The sequence below is a fragment of the Cyprinodon tularosa genome, unplaced genomic scaffold (assembly GCF_016077235.1).
Source record: "Cyprinodon tularosa strain WSP-4 unplaced genomic scaffold, ASM1607723v1 ctg156, whole genome shotgun sequence".
Classification (NCBI taxonomy): Eukaryota; Metazoa; Chordata; class Actinopteri; order Cyprinodontiformes; family Cyprinodontidae; genus Cyprinodon; species Cyprinodon tularosa.
Genome location: NW_024038395.1, coordinates 704,583 through 725,986, shown reverse-complemented (window position 1 = coordinate 725,986; position 21,404 = coordinate 704,583). Strand labels below are relative to the sequence as shown.

Genomic DNA, 21,404 nt, shown 5'->3' with positions numbered 1-21,404 from the left:
CAAGCCGGCCTCCTTTCTACGGCACTCTCTGCGGTCACCTACAATTTGGGGACAGGTGCAGTAGAGTGTCTGCGGAGGGGGCGGGGACGTCTTTTTGTTCCCTGCGACCTATGCAGAGGACCTAGTTTCGAAGTATAAGACAGCCTTTAGTCCTAAGCGACCACTGACTCGGAAACAACAATACCCCTCGTGGGGTTGAGGCATTGGGCGCACATTGAGAGGTTGTTCCCCCCAACATGGCCCTGTTAGGTCTCTGCTTGGTGGTTCTGCCCCTGGGCCTCAGGTTTCTGGGCCCAAAACTTGGTCTGCCTTGTTAATAGCAGCCGGAGGAGCGTGTGGGCACATCACTGCATCACTTGGGGCTTCAGCATCAAAGCCTCTGGGGTCTGGCCTATTCCCCCTTTACTATGGCGTGCATTTGGATATCTCAGGCTCTGGTCTCCTTTGTGTCATCCCTTGGTTCTTTGGGGTGGCTCTGGGACCACTCAACCCTGAGATTGAGCATCTCTTCCACCTAAAAGGGCTTTACATACCTTTTATATACACAAACACACTCATACGTACAGACCACTGGTGTTTGGATCCTGCTGTGTTCACACAGAGTTATTCTAAATACAAAGCTGCAGTTTCAGCAACAAAAAGCTTTAGAGAAACTAACTTTTCCAGGTCACAAAGAGAGTCTCCTCAACCTCTGTTTCAGTCACCGTTTTAACATAATCCTCAGAGCAAGCCTGGTTGGTAGATGGTTGTCTGTAGTTAAATCAGAGTGTCCTCTGTCTCCACTCTCCTTACAGCCAATGAAGTTCTATTTCCTGATTTAGTACGATTTTTGTCATAGTTTTGTGCATAAAAATATACATGTATAATCACAAGGTCCGTTACACACATTAATTTCTAAAAACAAACACTGCTGTCAGTTTGACGAGGGTCTTACTAAAGAATGATCGGCACTTTTTCAAAGAGAATTAAATATTTATAGAAAGAGGATTCTACAACTGAGTTGACATGACTGCTTGTTTTTAGTTTGTTTAATATGAACCAGAAGCGGATCATTTTATTTTTAATCAGCTATATTTACAGTACTTGAAGAACTACTGAAATTATTTTCATATTACACATAAATAGATTCAAATAATTCAGCGGGGGAAAAGGAATTACTTTAGGTTTAGGATTCACTCCATGATAACAACCTAATGGGCCTACTGGCACAATCTGAAGCCATTCTATGGGCCTGATAGCCGCTAATAACAACCATTTATTGGGATGATAACATCCGAAACGCGGCTTCAAATAGCCAGTTAGTATTTACTGTGTAAAAGAATCAACATGAGGAGGGAAGCATGAGATGATGCATATGTTCTATATATTAAAACATTTTTAAGACTTTGTTTTCCCCTGCTGCCATAAGATTTCACCTAAATACATACATTGATCTACTACCATTCAAGAAATTATCCCATAATATTATCATGGTCACAACAGGCTATGGCAAGCCATTTTTATATCTATTACTTTTATTGAATATGTGTTGCAGATATCTGAAGAAAAAAAAACATTTTTACAAAAATGACATTCTCCACATCTAGAATAAACATTCTGGATAAAATAATAATTATGGATAATTCTAGATCTATAAATTAATATCAGATCTCCATATCCGTAATATTACTAGTTAGCGTTTGTATTATTTTCACTATGAAGAAATGTATTTCAGATATTATAAACACATATCACATTTCAAGCCGATAAATGTTAGAACAGCCACTGTAAACATTTCTTGAAATATAAAACTTATTTCTTACTAGTATATATATATATATATATATATATATATATATATTACTTTCTAAAATTCCATTTCTGGTACAGAAATTTAATTTAGAAAATATGTTATTACAATTCAGTCTGGGAATGTGGTTTTTATCAGGAAGAATCTAAATAAATATAAAAAAGGCCTGCCATAGTCGACTTCATATCAACTTGCATATTAATTCAAGCAACAATCTTCTCCTTCACCATCTTTCTCTCCTTTGCAGCTGTTTCTCTGTGCTTAAAAGACATTCCCCTTTTTTTATATTATTTCTTCATTAAAATCTCTACTTCCAATGGGGTGAAATAGGCACTTCCTGTTTCCTGTTGTCATGGTGATTTATTTGAATCGGTGCTCCACTGATAATGGCTTTTTATACTTGTTACGCACGTGTTCAACTCTGAGTGGTTCTACTTAGAGTTGATTGAACTAATATAGCAGCTGTTGTGAAACTGGAAACTCAGAGTTCCCAACTTTAGGTTAGATCAATAGTTACGGTTTTTAAACCTGGTTCCTAAAACTGACCCCCAGAACTCAATTCTCCGTGCCATATTGGCAAAAACAGAAACAAAAAGGAAACCTTTCACTTGATTTTAAGCTTTGTTGATCTGAGAATTGGATTTCTATATAAAATGCAAAGTTTTATTTTATCTGAAAGAAGATTTAGACCATTAAGTAACAATTATTTTTTTTTTTCTGTTTGAAATTTTTTAATCATATCTACACCAGCTGATATATGAGTTCAAATTTTCAGAAATTAACGTCAAAAATATAAAAAAAATGGTTTAAAACTTTGTATTTTTTTATCTATGAGCTTCTGTGTTTTGAATAAATTACCAACATAAATTAACTTTTTATATTATTAGTTTATTGTGGTGCACCTGAACACAGCTGAGTAAATTTAACGCTAAGGAATCACATGGAGTAATAAAAACAGGAAGCAGAGAAAAATGCTACTTTCTCACATTTTTAATCGTCTAACTGAGCAGAGCAGCCCAAGAAGAGACAGAAGCAGTTTTAAGACACATGTATGCAAAGACTCACAATGAAACCACACATCAACCTGAAATAAAACCACAATAAAATAACACACACATTTCCTTCTTTACAAAACGGGGACAGGGACGGATTTATGCTGCAGAAAGTTTTTCAGACTGGTGGGCATTTCCAGCTCATCGATGCAGTGGATCTTGTTGATGCTTTTCAGATGTCTTCGCACGGCAAGTCTGCACTGTGAGGTCAAGGCTTTGGGGCTTCCTGAATGTGGGGAAGCAAAAGAAGAAGCATTTTTAGAGAGAAAAATCTGATGTTAGAGAAAAGGACGTATTGGTTCTTTTTAATGATCTTGCATGTCTGCCCTTCAGGAGTATGTTTACATATTAAAAACCTCCAGCTCCTTGACAGAGATTTTCCTGGTGTTTCTTGGAATAAGACTGCATTTCATTGCCAAAGTCACGTTTTATTCTATGCAAAATTGTGAAAATACCCCAAAATTAAAATATATATGAGAATGTTTGTACCTCTCTCACTCAGAAGCAGCTCCACGGCTTCGTTCTGCTTCGTGGACTTCTCAATGATCAGCGTGGGGAGGTAGACGTTTGCACCAAAGTCAATTAGCAGCTGGATGTACTCCACTCCGCAGCCGTACCTCAGGCACATCTCCAGCACTGTTTTAGGCTGCTTGACTAAGCCCAGGAACCTTGCATCTGTGCAGTTGTAATCCGGGTCCGCCCCATAGAGGAGCAGCATCCTAAAGCACTCTATGTGTCCGTAAACTGCAGCCAGGTAGAGCGGTCCGCCGCTCACTCTCTCGCAGGACGGCCACACCAGGACTTTGGAGCGAGAGTTCACGTCTGCGCCATGATCCAGCAGCTGCCTGAGGATCTCCACGTTGCCCTCTCTGGCTGCAGTGAGAACAGGGGAGCTGTTATTGGCCTTGCTTCCGTTGGGGTTGGCGCCGGCTCTGAGGAGGGTAAGAACACAGTCCAGGTATTTCCCCCGAACTGCTGTGAAAAGGGGCGTTTGGGCTTTGACATCGACAGAGTCTACTAAAGCGCCGTGGCCTAGCAGAACCTGCAGGCAGCTGAGGTGGCCTTTAGACACAGCGGCGTGGAGAGGCGTGCCTGCGATGCCCCAGCCGCCTCTACAGTTGATGACTTTCTTGTAGATTTCCTGGCAGAGCATTTTGTCAAGGAGTCTGTCATCGTTTTCTAACACCGCCTGCCTGAGCTGGGAGATCTCACTGCTGTACTCTTCTTCCTCAGCGGTCCTTAGCTGGTACATAGAATCTGTGGAAAGATTTTTTAAAAAGTAAGAGAAGGACAACACACCCAATTTAAAAGAAAAAGGGTTAAGTTTAATGTTGAGCTGACTGAGAGGCTGGTAAGTCAATCTCCAAAGCCAACAGCAACAAAGAGTGGCATCTGTTAGCTGTCATCTAGTCTCCATAACAACCACTTGGCTGGTGATGGCAGAAACCCCATCTTTTTTAAATATTTCTAAATGCTGCTTTGCCTTCAACAGGAGAAATCTTCAGATGTAATAAAGATTAAACGTTTCAGCAACAAATAAACTTGGTGAGTCTGATTTGAGACAAATTATGAATATGTGGAGAAGCGACGGCCGGATGCTTTAGTATGGTGGAAGATCTGTGATGCTATGGACCCATTTCTGCTCCATGGGAACTTTTTTCCCAGGCATCATGAACTATTTAAAATGCATTTAGACATTCTTGATTGAACTCTTGTTTTTATTATTGTATTTCTTTTATTTTGGCTCTATGTGCGATGTTTCATACTATTGATCTGTTAATTCATAAATGACCGCAGGAACTTTTTTCCTACTCATCAAAATAAAGGCTGAATTTTTATAACCTTTTACAGATGGAGATGGCTTCCTTTTGAGACATTCTATCCATATTTGACAGGAGAACTGAATAACTTTTTTCAACACAGGGAGGCAGGATGCAGATCATTATCAGCGCATCTTACAAGCAGCCAAACTTGGCTACAGTGTCAGTGAGTGTTCTTCTAAACTACTGACACACATCCGATTCCAATTGGAGAAAATGCACGAGTTTTGATATCAAAAGTTTCACATGATCCAAACAGACTAAAGCCAGTCTGAGCTAGAAAACAGTCTTTGTTGTGAGTTTAAGGTTAAAAAAGGCTGTAAAATCTACCTAGAATCATTTAAAAAAATAAAACAATCAGGACTGATCAAGTATTGCTTGTTAAATATGTGAATATGCAAATCAGCCAAAATGTATCATATAAAAGGAGGCTAAAGTATTCACACCCCTGAACCCTTTAATTTTATAGCAACAAACTTCAGTTCATTCAAATTGTATTATGAGGTAGACTAACACTGCAGAATTGTTTAGTGATAAAAACCCAAAATATGATTTACCCCAATACTTTTTCAGCTAATAATCAGAAAATAACTTGCCAATAACTTGTGCAATGTATAATGTGCAATTACTATTTAATATCGAGTGCAATAGTTATTTAGATAAATACCCATCTATATAAATACCCTGTGCAATAACCCTGTATAATAACCCTGCCTTTATCAATTTCTTCCTTTGGCATTTTCTTCTTTTTGACTATTTGAACTGATTTAATGACTTCATTTCTCCACTGTGAGATAAATAGAGTTCCTGGGCGTGCAGGTGGCAAAGTGGTTAGCATGCACAACCTATGTACGGAGGCGTTAGTCCTCAACGAGGCCGACCCAGGTTTGAATCCGAATCTGTGGTCCTTTGCCGCATGTCTCCCTCCCTCTCATATACCCCCTTTCCTGTCAGCCTACTGTCGAAAAAATGAGCCAATTAAAAGAAAAAAAAACAAACAAAAGAGGTCCATGAATTAGTCCACCTGTGCGTGTGCCTTTTTCTCAGAAAACTTTAGTGAGCAAACAGGCTCCAGAAGAACATGGAATAGAGAGCAGGCAGGACTGGATACGGATGGATAAAAAAATAACAATGATAATAAGTGTTTCCTGTTTGCTATAAGTCACAGAAAACATGTAGAAGAGGGTGACTTGCTCAGATAACATCTAAATGAAGATGAGGGCCAACATTCAATATTTGAAAATACCACAGACATTACACTTGAATACCTAGTGATACACGGTAATGGCAGCATAATGCTGTGGGGCGTCTTCCATCATGGGAAGGGAAGCTGTTCAGGGCTGATTACACTGATCATCTATTAAAGGCTCTAAAAGACTTAAGACTGGGTCGGATGTTTACTTTCCAGCAAGAAAAAAATATGATAAAAACTTTTTAAAAATACATTAAGAGCTAAATTTGAATGGACCATATTAAAACATAATTAGCATTAATGGTCAGAACTAAATCCAACTGAGGAGCTGCAGTACAAGTTGGATAATCCTGTTCACAGATAATATCTGGATTATTCTGCAGAGAATAAATTATTCATTTATATCTGAATGCAGGAAAATCTGTCAGCAACATTTTCCAAAAGTGAGACTTAGAAAAGCATGCCACACTAATAAGATTTTTTTGTTTTACTTCACAATTATTCCTTGCTTAGTCTTGACATAACATTTATTTTAAGAAGACTAAATGCGGGTTAAAAGGATCTAAATGCACTGGAGCAGAACTTCATTAATATCATGCAAAATATTATGTTTAAGATCAAAGCAGCTTGAGAGCGTCACTGATAATAAAAAGGAATATTTATAGCAAAAATATTAGAGGTCTTCTATATATTTCGGCATATGAAAAATATGCATTTAAAAGAACAGTTTCTTTCTGGGTTGGATCTTCCTTCACAGTCTGTTCTGGACAGATTGTTCAATATGAAATACTCGCCATATTCGGCTGAGCTGCAAGCATGCCGAAGCTTTCTACATTACTCAAGGTTTTAAAGCTGAAACAACCCAATCGAAAACAGAGAAAGACGTTTAAAAACAGCAGGTTTGTGTCGCTGTGGATCAGCAAAAATATGCGAATTGTTTAAAAAAAAAAAAAAAAAAACAGCCCAAACATATAAAGCTGACACAGCGTTCCAACACGTCCAATCTGACAATCTATAGAAAGATACAACAGTCTCTAACTGTTCTTTCCTAAGAGGAGTTTTTAACCAAATGAACCTAAATTAATGTTTGTTTACAGTTTATAGGCTTCTACCTTCAGTCTTTCACAATCAGAGTTCCTCTTCTTCATTCTTCCGCTTCCTTGTTGCCGCTACGTTAGAAATCTTTGCTGCCCCCTGCCGTTCAGTAGGTGTAAAGTCTTGTTTCGTTTAATGGCGGTTGGCAAACAACTTTTGGGTGCGCATTACCGCCACCTACTGGTGAGGAGTGTGGCTCAGACTGGCCTTATTCATAAAGATACCTATATTATATCTATAATTTTACTTTACAATACTAAATCCTCCGAATTATTCCTGTTATTATTACATATTTAAATAAATATTGATAACTTTTTTTTTTACTTTTTCTGCAGAATATCTATCAAATCCAATTTCACTTTCTCTTATTTAGGTCTCTAAACAAAATCTTTCGTTCTTCTTCATACTACTTTCAATACATCACAACATGTTCTACTGTTCCGTCTTGTCCACAAAATTCACATTTGCCTGACATAAGTTTCCCTATTTTGAATAGTGTGTTATTTAATCCTGCATGTCCAAATCTAAGTCTTGCAATAACTGTTTCCTCTCTTCTGCTTCCTTCTGCTATCCTCATTTCTCCAACTTTCTGTTGACTCCTATAAAACCATCTTCATATCCTTTCTTCTTCCCATTGTTTTTCCCACCTTTCCTTCATCCTGTGTTTAATGATACTTTTAATTTCTGTCTTTCCTAAGTTAATCAACATAGCAATGGTTTTGTTTTGTGATGCTTCCTTAGTAATCTTGTCTGCAATTTAATTTCCTTTAATTCCTATATGTGCTGGCACCAAAACAAAAAGAACACTAATACCCATCATTTGAACTTGATATAGAACTTGCTATATTTCAATTAAAATGTCTGATCTACTCTTCTAACTAGGATTTTGTATACTGATTAAAGCTGAACTTGAATCTGTGCATTTAATTGATCTTAATGGTCTCACTTGGCGTAAAGTCTTCTTCTTGTAAGGTTTTATGGTGGTTGGCAAACTAGTTAAAGTGCATTACTGCCACCAACTGATAAGGAGTTAAGCAAGGAAACAGGAAACGACAAAAAAAAATAAAATAATATTTTTCCCAACTGTTTAACTTAACCGAACATAATAAATACTTAGTCACATTTGCCCTCATAATTTCTTATTTATCTTTAAGTTAATGTCACTCGGCCAGTTTCCCATCATGCTTTCAACCATTTCCCAGTTTAAATCTTTAACTTCAAGATACTTTTTTGCATCTTTCACTATTATATTAATTTTTTTCGTTTTTTCTTGTCGTCTGAGCGCTACAATTGATAACTTCTACCATGAAAAGAACAAAATCGTTCTTTTTTACATTCAGTGAATCTTCAATTGTGGGACATTGCTCCAGAGGTTTTGAATTTGCCATGTGCTAAAATTTTGGTTTGGGTTTTTCTGACTGGGATGAGATCCTTTCTGCAGGTTCAGCACATGTTATTCCGAGCTCAAATTTCAGTTTTTTAATTTTTTCAGACCTTTTACTCACTTCACAGCCACGATATGCAGCAGTATGTTCTCCACCACAGTTACTGCATTTGATTTTAGCTTCTTTTCCACATTTTCCATACTCATGCTCTCGAGCTTTCGGACCCTGTCAGACTCTGAACCCTCCTGGGAGCCAGTGGATGCCTGGAAGTCTGGATCCTGCACCCTGTTTCTGTTCCTGCCTGATCTGGATCCTGTCCCTGTCTGTTCAGGTCTGTTCTGGATCCCTGACCAGGATCGGCTTCCAGCATGTCCTCTGGGACTGCAGCACTTGGGGACATTCATGGACTGGACTGTAAAACCAGGTAAGTGGCCAACTCAGATAATCATCTTCTGTCAGATGATCGTGGTCACTTACCTGTGTTTCTCCTGCAGAGTTCTGTGATTGGGTGGTGCCCCGCTCCCCATCCAGCTATGTCCGAGAGCCACAGCTCCACTTTAGTTTTTGTTAATTTAATAAACCTTTTTTAACTTCCCTACTGACTGTCTCTCCTTGAATACTGGGTCCATCTGTCCTCGGTTCATGACAGGAACTCCTCCAATGACTCCCCTGCTAATCCTTTTGTTCTCCACTAAGCTGAACTGAACTCTTTTCCCCTCAATCTTGTTGATCCTTTTGGTTATCCTTGCTGTGTGCTGTCTCTGCAGTTTTTTAATAAGTCTCCACTATACAGGATTCTGGCACTTCGGACTTCTCCTACAAGCTTATTTATTGATTTTGTTAACTGAACCAGATTCCAATCTGCAAAAGAGTCTGTCTGATTAACTAGTTTGAAAATGACTTTAATCACCTGACTGTTCTGAACTGGACTCCTGCTTTTTCTGCTTTTTCTCAGTTTTTGACGCTAATCTCTTCCAATCTTCGTTTTCACTATTTCCCTCTTCTAACCCACAAGAATCGCTTCCTGTGTCCTCGCTACTCTATGGCAACAACTATGGCCTCATAAAATTTATGAAATACAAATAATATCTGACCCTTGTTTCTCACATTTCTGAAATATCAAACAACTCTCTAAAACAGTCCAAACTGAGTCCAAAGAGCTGCTATTTTAAATCATGAAATTGTATTTCAAGAAAGAGAAACAGCAGCAGCTGATTAGTCAATCACTTAATTTGGATGGGATTAAACTGATTTCAGATAATAAAGTAAAAAAAATCTTGGTGTTATTTTTGATCAGGACCTGTCATTTAAATCCCATATCAAAGAGGTTTCTAGAATTCCCGTCTTTCATCCGAGGAATATTGCAAAAATTAGAAATATCCTGTCCAGGGCTGATGCTGAGAAACTAGTCCATGCATTTGTTACTTCAAGGCTGGACTATTGTAATTCTTTACTATCAGGAAGCTGATCCAAAATGCTGCAGCCAGAGTTCTGATGAAAATTAAAAAGAGAGATCATATATCTTCTATCCTGGCTTCTCTTCATTGGCTTCCTGTTAAATCCAAAATAGAATTTAAAATCCTCCTTCTCACATATAAAGCCTTAAATGGCCAAGCTCCATCTGATATCAGAGATCTGATTGTTCCTTATGTTCCTAACAGAGCACTTCGCTCTCAATCTGCAGGTTAACTAGTGGTTCCTAGAATTTCTAAAAGTAGAATGGGAGGCAGATCTTTTAGTTATCAGGCTCCTCTCCTGTTGAACCAACTACCAGTTTTATTGAGGCAGACACCCTGTTTACTTTTAAGGCTAGGCTTAACCCTGTAATGCCAAATGTATCATATTTGATACATACGGTTTCTGAAATGTTTTGCGTCTGACACCTTTTGCATAATTTAATGTTAAAAACTTTGCTCAAAATCCTATTGTACACAATCACATATACCTGATAACAGAGGGCAGAAGACTACACAAATAAATTATCTTGACTTATCGCATAGTAATAAATTATTAATATCAAAAATGTATTTCTGTTTTTTCTTTTTACATATTTTGTTAAAAGGCCAAATAAGGACTTAAAAAAAAAAAAAAAAAAGTAATTTTCTGTTTTGTTTTATTCTTGGATTCTTGGCTTCAAAGGGTTAAAACTTTCTTTTTTGATAAAGCTTATAGTTAGAGTGGTTCAGGTTAGCCTGAACTATCTCGTTAGTTATGCTGCTATAGGCTTAGAGTGCTGGAGGGACCCCTCTGACCGTGACTAACTGGATGTGCTCTCTTCATCCTTTGACATGGGAGCTAGCTCTGAGCTCATCTGCCTGGCTGTGTGTTTCCTGGAAGGGGCCGCCTTTTACAGCTGCTTTTTGTATCTCTGTTTCTGTCTCCTTGAACCGCAGTCGGCCTCGGCAGATGGCCGCTCACACTGAGCCTGGTTCTGCTGGAGGTTCCTTCCTGTTAAAAGGGAGTTTTTCCTCTCTACTGTCGCTACAAGCATGCTTAGTGTGAGGGATTGCATTTGAGTCAATGAGTCGATGCAATCAGCTGGTTTTTCTTGGATAGAAAACTTTGAATCAATTTGACTGTATGATCTGGTGAACTGTAAAGTGCCTTGAGATGACTTGTGTTGTGATTTGGTGCTATAGAAATAAACTGAATTGAACTGAATTAAATTACAAAGCTAAGCTGAGCCAAAAGGAACAAGTAGTAGCTTCTTAAAATGTAGTGGAGTGAAAGTTAAAAGTACCCCCTCCAAAAATAACTCAAGAGATTCACTAAGTACTCAAGTACAGTAATCAAGTAAATTTACTCTATTACTTTCCACCACTGGTCACAATGGGTCGAGTAGCTAAACATTTTACTGAAGTAAGAGTAGCAATATTTTGTCAAGATATTACCCAAGTTAGAGTAAAAAGTAGTAAAACTACTCACTACAAAGTATATTTTTGTCGAAAAGTTACTCAACTAACTATAACTAAGCCAATTTAAGCAATGTTGTGGGGGCCTGTGTTGTCAAGAATTAAAGTAACCTAAACCCATCTGACTCAGGCGAAAGTACGTCCCAGAATCAGGATGGTGAGTAGGGTGGAGTACCCATAGTTTCACCGCATTTATCCTTTACCTGAGGAGGTAAAGGATAAATATATAAACAAGCAAAAACTACTAAAATTCTGAAAAGTGTGGCTGAAATTTGCATTTAACCCTTGTGAAATAAGAACTTTCTAGAATTGTGTTAAGGCTCAATTTATTAATGTATTTATCTATTTAACCATTTTTGTACATATGGTTCTTCCTCACATTAGATACAAATGATACAGACATTATTGTTAGATGTATAAAGATGAGAAAGACTAGTTCCTGCTTCTTATTTAATTTTTAAAAAAGTTGAACCGAGATATTATTTGTTGTGTTAAACGAAAATATTTCATGCAGTAGAAAAAAATATAAATAAGCTTGTTTTTTTCCCCCAGAGTGTTAAAGGTATTTTTTACAAATCTAGACATATTTAATAAATTAAGTTTATAAAGAATAAATAAAACAGGTCTTTGGATATAAAGGTTTCTCACTATTTGACTGGGTCATTTTAAGACATAAATATGCTTCAATTTGCACCATTCAGTCATATTTTGGCTGCACATTTGCATCCATCTTCCCATCAATTAAGAGCTTCCTATTGCAGGAAAGCATCTCCACAGCATGATGCTGCCACCACTATGTGTCATAATGGGGGTCATCATGATGATGATGATGTTGCATGTTAGTTATCTTGCCAGAATACCTTTTCCACTTCTTTTATCTAAGGTACCATAGACTTGGTCACCTTATTTCAGGTGGACAAACATGTCTTGGTAGGTTTTGCATAATACTGTGCTGTTCATGATGGACTAAACAGGTGTCTGTTCGATTTCCTCAACTTTTAAACTGAATTCCAAGAAAAGACAATGAGGTTTGTGGTTGAAATATGACACATTAAAGTTCAGGACAGGTAAAACATTTGCAAGCCCCCCCCAAAAAAAAAAAAACTATAATAAGCTGCACAAAAAACAAGACAACATTGGAAAAAACATTGTTTGATCAGAAATCATGTTTGATATGTTTTCATTCTCTGTTTATTGACACAGAAACATAAGTTTCAAGACTAAGCACTGATTGGTTAGCTGCCTGTGATGTCATGAAGGGGGCGGGAGCTTGTTTGTGGCCTAACCTGTCTGCCACACATACAGGTGGTCACCTGACATAATAGTTTATGTAAATTCATCTGTCTTTTAAAGTTGTTGTCTCAAATAATTATGTTTAGAATATAATAAAAAAAAAGGGTTTTTTATTTTAGAACAAATAGAGCTGCATACAGATATTAACTCACTGCAGCCTCTACTAAAGAAAATGCTGCGGTTCAATGGAGAATTTCCCTCTAAATGATAAAAATCTGATGTGGCAGAACTGATCTAGTGACATTTTTTTGTATCGATTGAAACCTGAAAGACTTACTATGTTAGTTTAGCCAGTAGGAAATAATGATTGTATGAGGAAGTTACATTGCAGCTTGGCAAGAAAACCTGAACAACAACAGGAGAAACAACTGTTAATCTCCTCCCACAACAGGTTAAAGACTTGCAGCAGAAACAATTCAGCCGGTCATACATAGTAAATAACAGCTGCACTGTCAGAACAGAGGGAATAAGGGTGGAGAAAAGAAGTAGTGCTTCAACAGGGTAAGCCTCTAAAGCATTCTCTTTATAAGGATTGTTTCCTCAGGTCGGTGAGCTTAACTGTTGCCTTGTATCTTTCTGTTTCAAGGACATTAATAAAAAAAAAAACAGCCATGAGCTACTCTGACTGGATGTCGAAACTGCCGGCTGAGCTTCACACCACCTCTCTGTTTAAACTGGTCATTCCAGGTAGGAAACTCTGGTTATGTCACTCTGACACTGACTCCTCTATTACAGTCATCACAAAGGGAAGGTGACTGGTTATTAGCTGAAAAACATTTAAAATCAAACTTCAGATCCACACATCTAACTCTATCCCAGAACTCTTAAACTTTTCATATATATATATATATATTTTTTTTTTTTTACTTCAGCTATTTATATTTGTTTAATTAGTAATCACTGTGACTACTAATGTAAGATTTGGTATAACACCCCTTAAAACAAATGTGTTAAAAAAGAACAATAACAAAAAAAACACACAATTTTTTTCCTGTTAAGAGGACAATTATAGTCCTTTCTCCTTAAACCCCTGTTGGAGGTTTCTTCCTGTTAAAAGGGAGTTTTTCCTCTCCACTGTCGCTACAAGCATAATGAGTCGATGCAATCAAATGGTTTTCCTTAAAAAGAAAACTTTGAATCAATTTGACTGGTTGAACTGTAAAGTGTCTTGAGATGACGTGTTGTGAATTGGCGCTATAGAAATATACTGATTTGAACTGAATTGAGTATATGGAGAGGTAAAGAAGAAACTTATTGCTGCATGAAATTTAGACAAATCACTGTGTAGTTTATCACAGACCCTTTACTGCACACAGCTGATATTTGGCAGAAGATGCTCTAAATGGATCAGAACAAGGATAAAAAAGTAAAACCTTATGTTGGGATTGAAACTAATGCTTCACCTTTAATGCACCCTCCCTACAGCCAAATTCAGCGGCGGCAGCATTAGGCTGTGGAAATACTTTTCTGCAGCAGATAGAAAGAATCTGGCTGTGCTAGATGGGAAGATGGATAGAGCAACATACAGCAGATAAAAACAAGCAGTCTTTGAGGAAGCTAGATTTTCACAGATTAATTTATTCTCTTAAATCATCTTGTTGTTGCTAAGCACTGATCTATATTCATTTTTTTAGACCATCAACATAGACTCACACTGAAGGTCTAGTATTGATTTGTGCTTGACCTTAGTAATTGGTCTAGTACCAATGTTTCAAATAAATGTTGGGTGGTGCAAAAGAGTCTTTTTGATCCTTCTTCTCTTATGCACCTGTAATGTTAGAAACATATATTTAGGGAGAGGCATATATTTAGGGAGAGTGGCAGCCTAGTGGTTAGGACAGTGCGCTTGGAATCCAGAGGTTCATCAATGGCAGCCCACTGCTCCCCAATGGGATGGTTTAAATGCAGAGAGTGAATTTCATTGCTCTGTACTTGTGACAGTGTAATGACAATTAAAACATTTTTTTGAAAAAGCTGAAAGATGTGTGAAGTGCACCATTTAATCACGTTTCACCATCATAATTGAAAATAATATCCTCACCTTTCCTCCTTCAGAAAACCTTGCATGACTTTCTTACTCTAACGTTAACATGCCATTTTTTTTTACATACTGCATGCATCTTTTTTCATTTCAAGAGGATGTTGTATGTCTATTTTAAAAATTAGAGTAGTAGAAAGAATAATTTTTCTATTTTTGTTTTTTAAAGAGATTTCAGCCCATGAGTACTTTCGAACAAATTATCTTGGTCTATAAAGCAAACATTTGGGCACCATAGTATTAGAATATGCAGAAGACGTGATGAGGTAGACGCCCGTCTTTCAGCAGGACCAGAGCCCTAAACATGCAGCCAAGACTGCCTAATCAAAGCCTACATCTAATCCAATTAAACGTCTGTGATAAAGCTTGAAATTTTAATCTCTCAAAATGTTTTCATCTTCCAAAGTTCACAGGTTTGATAGAGCATAAATACAATTGTAGAGAACTGCTGGAGTTATAGCCAGAGTGGCGATTGGCGGCTTTCTGGTTAGGGCAGGCATCCCCAAAGTCAGTCCTCAAGGCCCCCTGTCCTGCAGGTTCTAGAGGTTTCCCTGCTTTAGCACAGCTGATTATAATGATTGCAGTAGACCAGAAGCCTGTTAATCAGCTTTCAATTAAAATCAGCTGTGCTGGAGCAGAGAAACCTCTAAACCCTGCAGGACTGCGGGCCTCCAGGACTGAGGTTGGGGATGCCTGGGTTAGGGCATCGTGAATGGATCCCAGAGGTTCTGAGTTCAAGCCCCACTCCCACACTGCTGCTCAGCTCCCTGAGCAAGACTCTTAACCCCACACTGCTCCCCAGGCGTCGCACAATAGCAGCCCCCTGCTCCCCAAAGGGATGGGTTAAACGCAGAGAGTGAATTTCATTGCTTTGTACTTGTGACAGTGTAATGATATTAAAGTTCAATATTCTATTCTAGAAGACTACAGCTGTAAACGCACCCGAAAATCTTAAAGCCCAACTCTATGGGGCTGAATATCACTTAACTTTTATTATTTGTATTTAAAGATATTTCTGGACAGATCCACCTTTTCTTTTAAAGTTATAATTCAGTACATTTCAGTTCATTTTCATGGAGCCAATTCACAACACGTCATCTCAAGGCACTTTACAGTTCACCAGATCATACAGTCAATTTGATTCAAAGTTTTCTATCTAAGGAAAACAAGCTGATTGCATCGAAGGCAATCGCTCACACTAAGCATCCTTATAGCAACAGTGGAGAGGAAAAACTCCCTTTTAAATGGAAGAAACCTCCAGCAGAACCAGGCTCAGTGTGAGCGGCCATCTGCTGAGGCCGACTGGGGTTCAAAGAGACAGAAGCAGAGATACAGAAAGAAGAAGAGATACAAAGTCTGTCAACCAGCCACAGGCGGCCCTGTGCAGGAAACAAACAGCCAGGCAGACCTGCTCTGAGTCAGCTCCCACGTCAGAGGACGAAGAGAGCACATCCAGCCAGTCACAGTCAACACTGTGGAGATTACACTGAAAATGTATTTTCTGTGGCTTGTCTCTTGAAATCTCCATAAATCCATTGAATGATTCTGATAAAAGAGTAAGAAGGGCCTTTAAGCAGACAAAGGCTGTAGACAAGTGTCTATCTAAACTGAAAGTATGGCACCAGGCTCGGCCTGGGAATGATTTTTGGCCAGGCGTGCTGGAAGCTGTTTCAAGCGAGGGGGGCTGATGGCTGGGTTGGAAAACACATGACGTCTTTAGGTTGAGGGCTGTGGCTGACGTTTTTAACATAATATTGTAGGCCTACATTTGTCGCCAAAAACTGCCATTTAAAATGCATTGGAACAAAGCATGAACATTTTAAACTTTATTTCTTTTTTTTTAATCATTCAAAACAAACAGCAGCTCCCAATCAGCAGGATCAGGAATACTTGAATAAAACATGGCCTAAATATCGCCTAAACTGAGCATTGAACGTCTTGCAAGTCCATTCGACTATGGATATGGGGAATGATTTCATATCTGAAACAAAAACACACAAAAAAAAAAAAACAATTAACTAATTTCATATTTTGTTACTAAATAGCTTAATACAGACATAAAATTTAATGATATGCAGCCTTATTCTAGCATAGACTTCTTCAGCCACAGGACTAAGACGAATAGGCACATAAATAACGCTAAATGCGGCAGTATAGGGGAATTAAAACCATTTCTTACCTCGAAATAGTCAGAAATACGTTTCTGCTGCCTATTGCTAGCCATGCCTAAATGAATGTGAGGTGGTGGAAGCTTCTGGGGGAGTAGCCTAGTTTTTTATGAAATATTAAAATAATGAATCATTAGTTTATATCTTATACACAGCCCATCATTTTAATCCCATATCAAACACAGTCTTTTAAAAAAATAAATACATAAATAATTTCATGTTTTTAAGTACAATATTATGTTACTCCACAGCCCCCCACCATGGGGGGCTGATGCTATGACGAGGGAGGCTGCAGCCCCCGCAGCACCCCCCTTCCCGTGCCACTGTTTTTGGCACTGGCATTTTTCCATCTACACCTGCCCACTCATGGTGGTTTTATTGGCTTTGGTTATTAACACGGACGCGACAGTGACTGCTGCTGTGTAATGACCAGCAGGGTTGCCAGATTCCACTGACTCACGTTTACCAGCCCAAAAAATGTTCATAAACCGTCTGGAGATATGAAATCTCACCCAATTTGAACCTATTGATCTCTTAGGCCATAAATCTAAAGAAAAACATTTTTTACCCATAAACCGCCATCCTAAACTGCCGGAGCAGGAAACATCCCAACCTGGCAACAATCCATGTAAGGCAGGAAACGTTAGCCCTTAGATGCAAAGCCCCATCATGCACATATTTTTGCAAAATACTCTAACATAAACTCGCCAAATAGAAGAGGAACATCGTAGTTTGGTTTTAGGGAAGGATTTTAGTTTTATTATAATTTAGTTTGTTGCAAGGATATTACAGATTGGAGAAATAGATAATTACATCACATGTCAACCATCACAAGCATGTGCATGAAAAGGAAGGGCAATATATACTGCATGCATCTTGTAGGTGGTTGACATTGTATTACTTCTTGAGCTCCTTGAATTATTTAATGTCTGAGGTAGGTGCTTTGGCCGGAGACTAAATTTTGGGGCCGGTATGATTTAAGGACAGCCAGCCCTTGCATGCTGAAATTAGGACCGGCCCACCGGGCAAATACCCGGTATCACAGATTACCAGTCCAAGCCTGTGTGACACCATAAAACCACAGCTCTGCTCTCCTACTTGTTCTTTCTTTGTTATTCCCAGGAAGCCACGACTCAATGAGTTACGATCTGGACGTTCACTCCCGAATCATCGAGCCTAATGCACTGAGGAGATTTAGCAGGCTTTATTGCGTGCGTAAAATAATACACACATGGGCAATCACTCAGGTAAGGCGAGAATTAATCACAACAGCATGGAGAAAGATGGAAAGGATGGGGAGGTTGACATGTCAGTTTCTGTCTCAGGAGGTGAACATGACTGAGCAGCTAAATGCAGGAGTTCGCTATTTTGACCTTAGGATCGGCCGCAAGCCAAACGACACTGATCCTACCAGGCTGTATTTTCACCATGGGCTGTACACACACACCGACGTGGAGGTAAACACTCCATTCCTAAAGTCTTAGACCAAACATAGTGCTAAGAGATGAATGCTTCTCTGGGGTTTCCTGGCTCCATGCATTAAAAACTCTCATTAAGTTTGATTAAATTATACTTTGTTTGTTTCATTTTTTGCTTTCTTTCTGTAATCAGACCATTCTTCAGGAAATAAACACGTGGGCGGAGAGTCATCCTAAAGAAATCCTCATCTTGTCTTTATCCCACTTCGAGGGATTTGACAAGAAGATTGCAGCAAAACTTCACAACCACCTGATCGAGTTCATCAAAAACCTTTTCAAAGCCAAACTCTTGCCAAATATGGTATTCCTTTTCTTTCTTTTAGGATTATTTTACTCCATCTTTTCTCTCCTGGCCTAGAATTCAAAATCACTCTATGACAGCATTACTGTATCACTGCAGGTCAATCCCACTCTCAAACACTGCTGGGATAACGGCAAAAACGTAATAGTTTCATATGACCATCCATCCTACCATCAGGCTGTGCTATGGAGAAAAATAACGTATTACTATGGCAACAGTATGGACCGTGCAAAAATTACAGCCAAACTATGTCAGGCTTTGGAAAAGCAGAAGTCTCCCAATTGTGAGTGTTGCTCATTTCCACACAGATTGACTCACTTTTTAATAATAATAATAATATCTTCACGTAATCAGAATTAATATTTTTTTCCTATCAACAAATACACACAAAATAACTGCAGTAAATTGATTTTACACCTCATTGTTTCTCTAAAGCAAACCTGTTTTATGATTTATTTACAGATTTCTTCGTCTGTGGCTTGAATCCAACCCTTCCACACAATTCTGGCATCCTCAGATACATCCTGCGTGTGTGCGACAGCTTCCCCAACGTCGTGCGAAGGGGTCTGCCAAAAATGCTACGATGGGCGAAGCAGCAGCATGAAAAGACGCCTATGAACATCATCGCCTCAGACGTGGTGACTAGAGCTGACTTTGTTAAAACGGTTGTAGAGCTCAACTTGAAAAAAGGGAAACGACGATGAAATCACACTGGAAAAAGTAATCAATTCTTAAATTAAACGTATTTACCCTTAATTTAGCAGGTAGGTAAGATGGTCTGCCACTGGAATGAGCATTTTGACCCTTAAAATAAGATAATTAGATAATATGCAATGGAATTAAGACAATGCAAATGTTTTTTACTTAATATTATAAATGTAAATTGTCTTGTTCCATTGACAAATTGTCTCCCTTACCGCCTTAATTCAAGAAAAATTGCACTGATTTTAAGATAAAATGTCTTTTTTAGATTTACATTTTTTTGCAGTGCATGTCAGTCTACTTTATGTTTTTTTTTATCTATGTTAATATTTATGTACAATTTATTTCATGCTTATTTTTTTACCCATTTCTACACATTGTTTTTAAAGAAAAAAGAAATAAAAACTTTCAGCATAATGTATTAATGTTTCCACTCACATTTTCACATTGCAAAAATCATTTAGAATTTAAAATTCAAGCATGAGTTTCAACATAAATAAAAGTTCATGCCAGATATTTTTACCACCTTACTCTGTGAGCTTGGAAGGAAGGATGAGAAGGAAAGAAAGAAATTGCAAAAGGAAAAAACCTAAGGAGGGAAAGCAAATAAATAAGAAAAAAAAGAGGTATGACTCAAAGAAGAAAGGAGAGAGAGGAGGAAGTGAAAAATAGCAGACAAATAGGAAGGGCATAAGAAAGAAATGGACACAGAGCAGGAAGAAACAAATGAAGGACACAGTAAAAAAGGAAAGGATGCAGACAAATAGTAGAATGGAGGACAACGATAGAAGGATCAAACAGGAAAAAGAAGAAATTATGATTGTGGATTGGAGATAGCAGGGCTGCCAACTTTTCACAAAACCTTGGGGTGAGATTTAGAAATAGTTTGGACAGGAAACCCTGTCAGAGTTAGATGAGGATGGCTGCAGCTATAAGTTGGAGGTTTTCACAGGATTAACAAAGCTGCAAAATGTGGAATTTTTATAGCGCAGTAAATGTTACTGTGTAATAATAAGTGATCTGTAGTTATGTGGAACATTTTTTTCCCCCAATACACATTATTTTCTACATTCTGGTGATTTTTTTAGAGAATTGAAATAAAGCAGAATGGGCCCTACGATAATACTTGCATCTTAAATATACTTTAAACTAAGAATTTCACAACTTTGTTCATTAATTATTCTCTGCAGTTCAAGTAAATGAAACAATGGGAAATTAAAAAGCTATTACTGGATTACTGACACTAATACTGGAACCAGTGGAATCGAAACCTATGCAAACTACACTGTGTATGAATATTTGGTAATAGCCTAAGGATTAAAAAGATTTATTCCTTATTTTATTAGTAACAATCAATCTTACAATTGACAAAACAGCTAAACAATTCAGACCTTCTAGGAAACTGTAGATTTTATAAAAACTAACCATAACAGGAGACACTTCTCTGGATGTTTCATTTGGAAGGAAGTTTTTAAACATATTCATTGACCAAAATAAAGATAAATGAATAAATTGTGATAAAAGAAGAACATCCCTGTGGTTTCTCCTCTATGAATCTGGATAATTGAGTTATTCTGCACATCATCTCTGGATGCGGTTGGTCTTTTCTTGGCTGGCTTATCTTTTGAAAAATAAAATGCAATGGTTCTTTTTCTTTTTGTCGAGCTCCTATGGGTTTGAGGGACAAACCTAGAAGCTTTGAGAATTTAAATATTTCTGTTGGTTTAATTACTCCTAAATGCCAACGGAAGATCACTAAACTAGACTGAGCAATAATTATTTAACTGGAACATAGACTAAAACTGGGACTAAAAGCACCAGGAAAAGAGAAAACAAACCATTGGATGTGATCCTACACTCAGTCTCCACATCAATAATCTAAGCAAGCTGCTGTATTTTTTATTCATTTACTCAAGTACTAGATTGTTAAAAATCGTCAATCATTTACAAAGAGAATTATCCTAGTCCAGATGAGATAAGAAAAAAATTAAAATGATATTACAACTGTCTTTTTTCATATCTGGCACAGTGAATAGGTGAGAATACAGACTGGATCTGAACCTGGTGTGTCCTTGTGTGTTAGCACCAAGGTTGTATTAAAAATACACACTGGTTTTTCATCACCATGGTATTTTTATAGATAAATAAGTGGAACAGAGTTGAGTTTTAATGTCCGTCA

The 21,404-nt window shown here is 37.8% G+C and overlaps 2 protein-coding genes across 3 annotated transcripts; one reads left to right on the top strand and one right to left on the bottom strand.

Moving 5' to 3' along the window:
- Nucleotides 1-2,757: 2,757 nt before the first annotated feature.
- Nucleotides 2,758-7,069, bottom strand: asb12a (ankyrin repeat and SOCS box-containing 12a). Of its 2 annotated transcripts, none has more exons than XM_038280094.1 (3): nt 6,966-7,069; nt 3,331-4,098; nt 2,758-3,067 (listed from the first exon to the last, which is right to left on the bottom strand). In XM_038280094.1, exons 2-3 carry the CDS (start codon nt 4,091-4,093, stop codon nt 2,916-2,918), a joined length of 915 nt encoding a protein of 304 aa, XP_038136022.1. In that variant the 5' UTR covers nt 4,094-4,098; nt 6,966-7,069; the 3' UTR covers nt 2,758-2,915. The 2 variants fall into 2 exon arrangements, with proteins under 2 accessions (XP_038136022.1, XP_038136023.1); XM_038280095.1 differs by lacking the exon at nt 6,966-7,069 and adding an exon at nt 6,648-6,786.
- A 5,810-nt stretch (nt 7,070-12,879) lies between these two features.
- Nucleotides 12,880-19,448, top strand: LOC119780164 (PI-PLC X domain-containing protein 1-like). The gene is made up of 6 exons (XM_038280071.1): nt 12,880-13,039; nt 13,125-13,225; nt 17,867-18,201; nt 18,356-18,523; nt 18,623-18,806; nt 18,986-19,448. The coding sequence occupies exons 2-6, from the start codon at nt 13,150-13,152 to the stop codon at nt 19,225-19,227; spliced, it is 1,005 nt and encodes a 334-aa protein (XP_038135999.1). The 5' UTR covers nt 12,880-13,039; nt 13,125-13,149; the 3' UTR covers nt 19,228-19,448.
- The last annotated feature ends 1,956 nt before the right edge of the window (nt 19,449-21,404 follow it).

What these genes read in the sequence shown, in the direction of transcription:
- asb12a (XM_038280094.1), bottom strand. Translation starts at nt 4,093, where the DNA reads ATGTACCAGCTAAGGACCGCTGAGGAAGAAGAGTACAGCAGTGAGATC. An exon ending in GCTGCTTCTGAGTGAGAGAG is followed by an intron (nt 3,068 to 3,330) that starts GTACAAACATTC and finishes CCCCACATTCAG; the next exon opens with GAAGCCCCAAAGCCTTGACC.
- LOC119780164 (XM_038280071.1), top strand. Translation starts at nt 13,150, where the DNA reads ATGAGCTACTCTGACTGGATGTCGAAACTGCCGGCTGAGCTTCACACC. An exon ending in GTTTAAACTGGTCATTCCAG is followed by an intron (nt 13,226 to 17,866) that starts GTAGGAAACTCT and finishes TGTTATTCCCAG; the next exon opens with GAAGCCACGACTCAATGAGT. An exon ending in ACACACACACCGACGTGGAG is followed by an intron (nt 18,202 to 18,355) that starts GTAAACACTCCA and finishes TTCTGTAATCAG; the next exon opens with ACCATTCTTCAGGAAATAAA.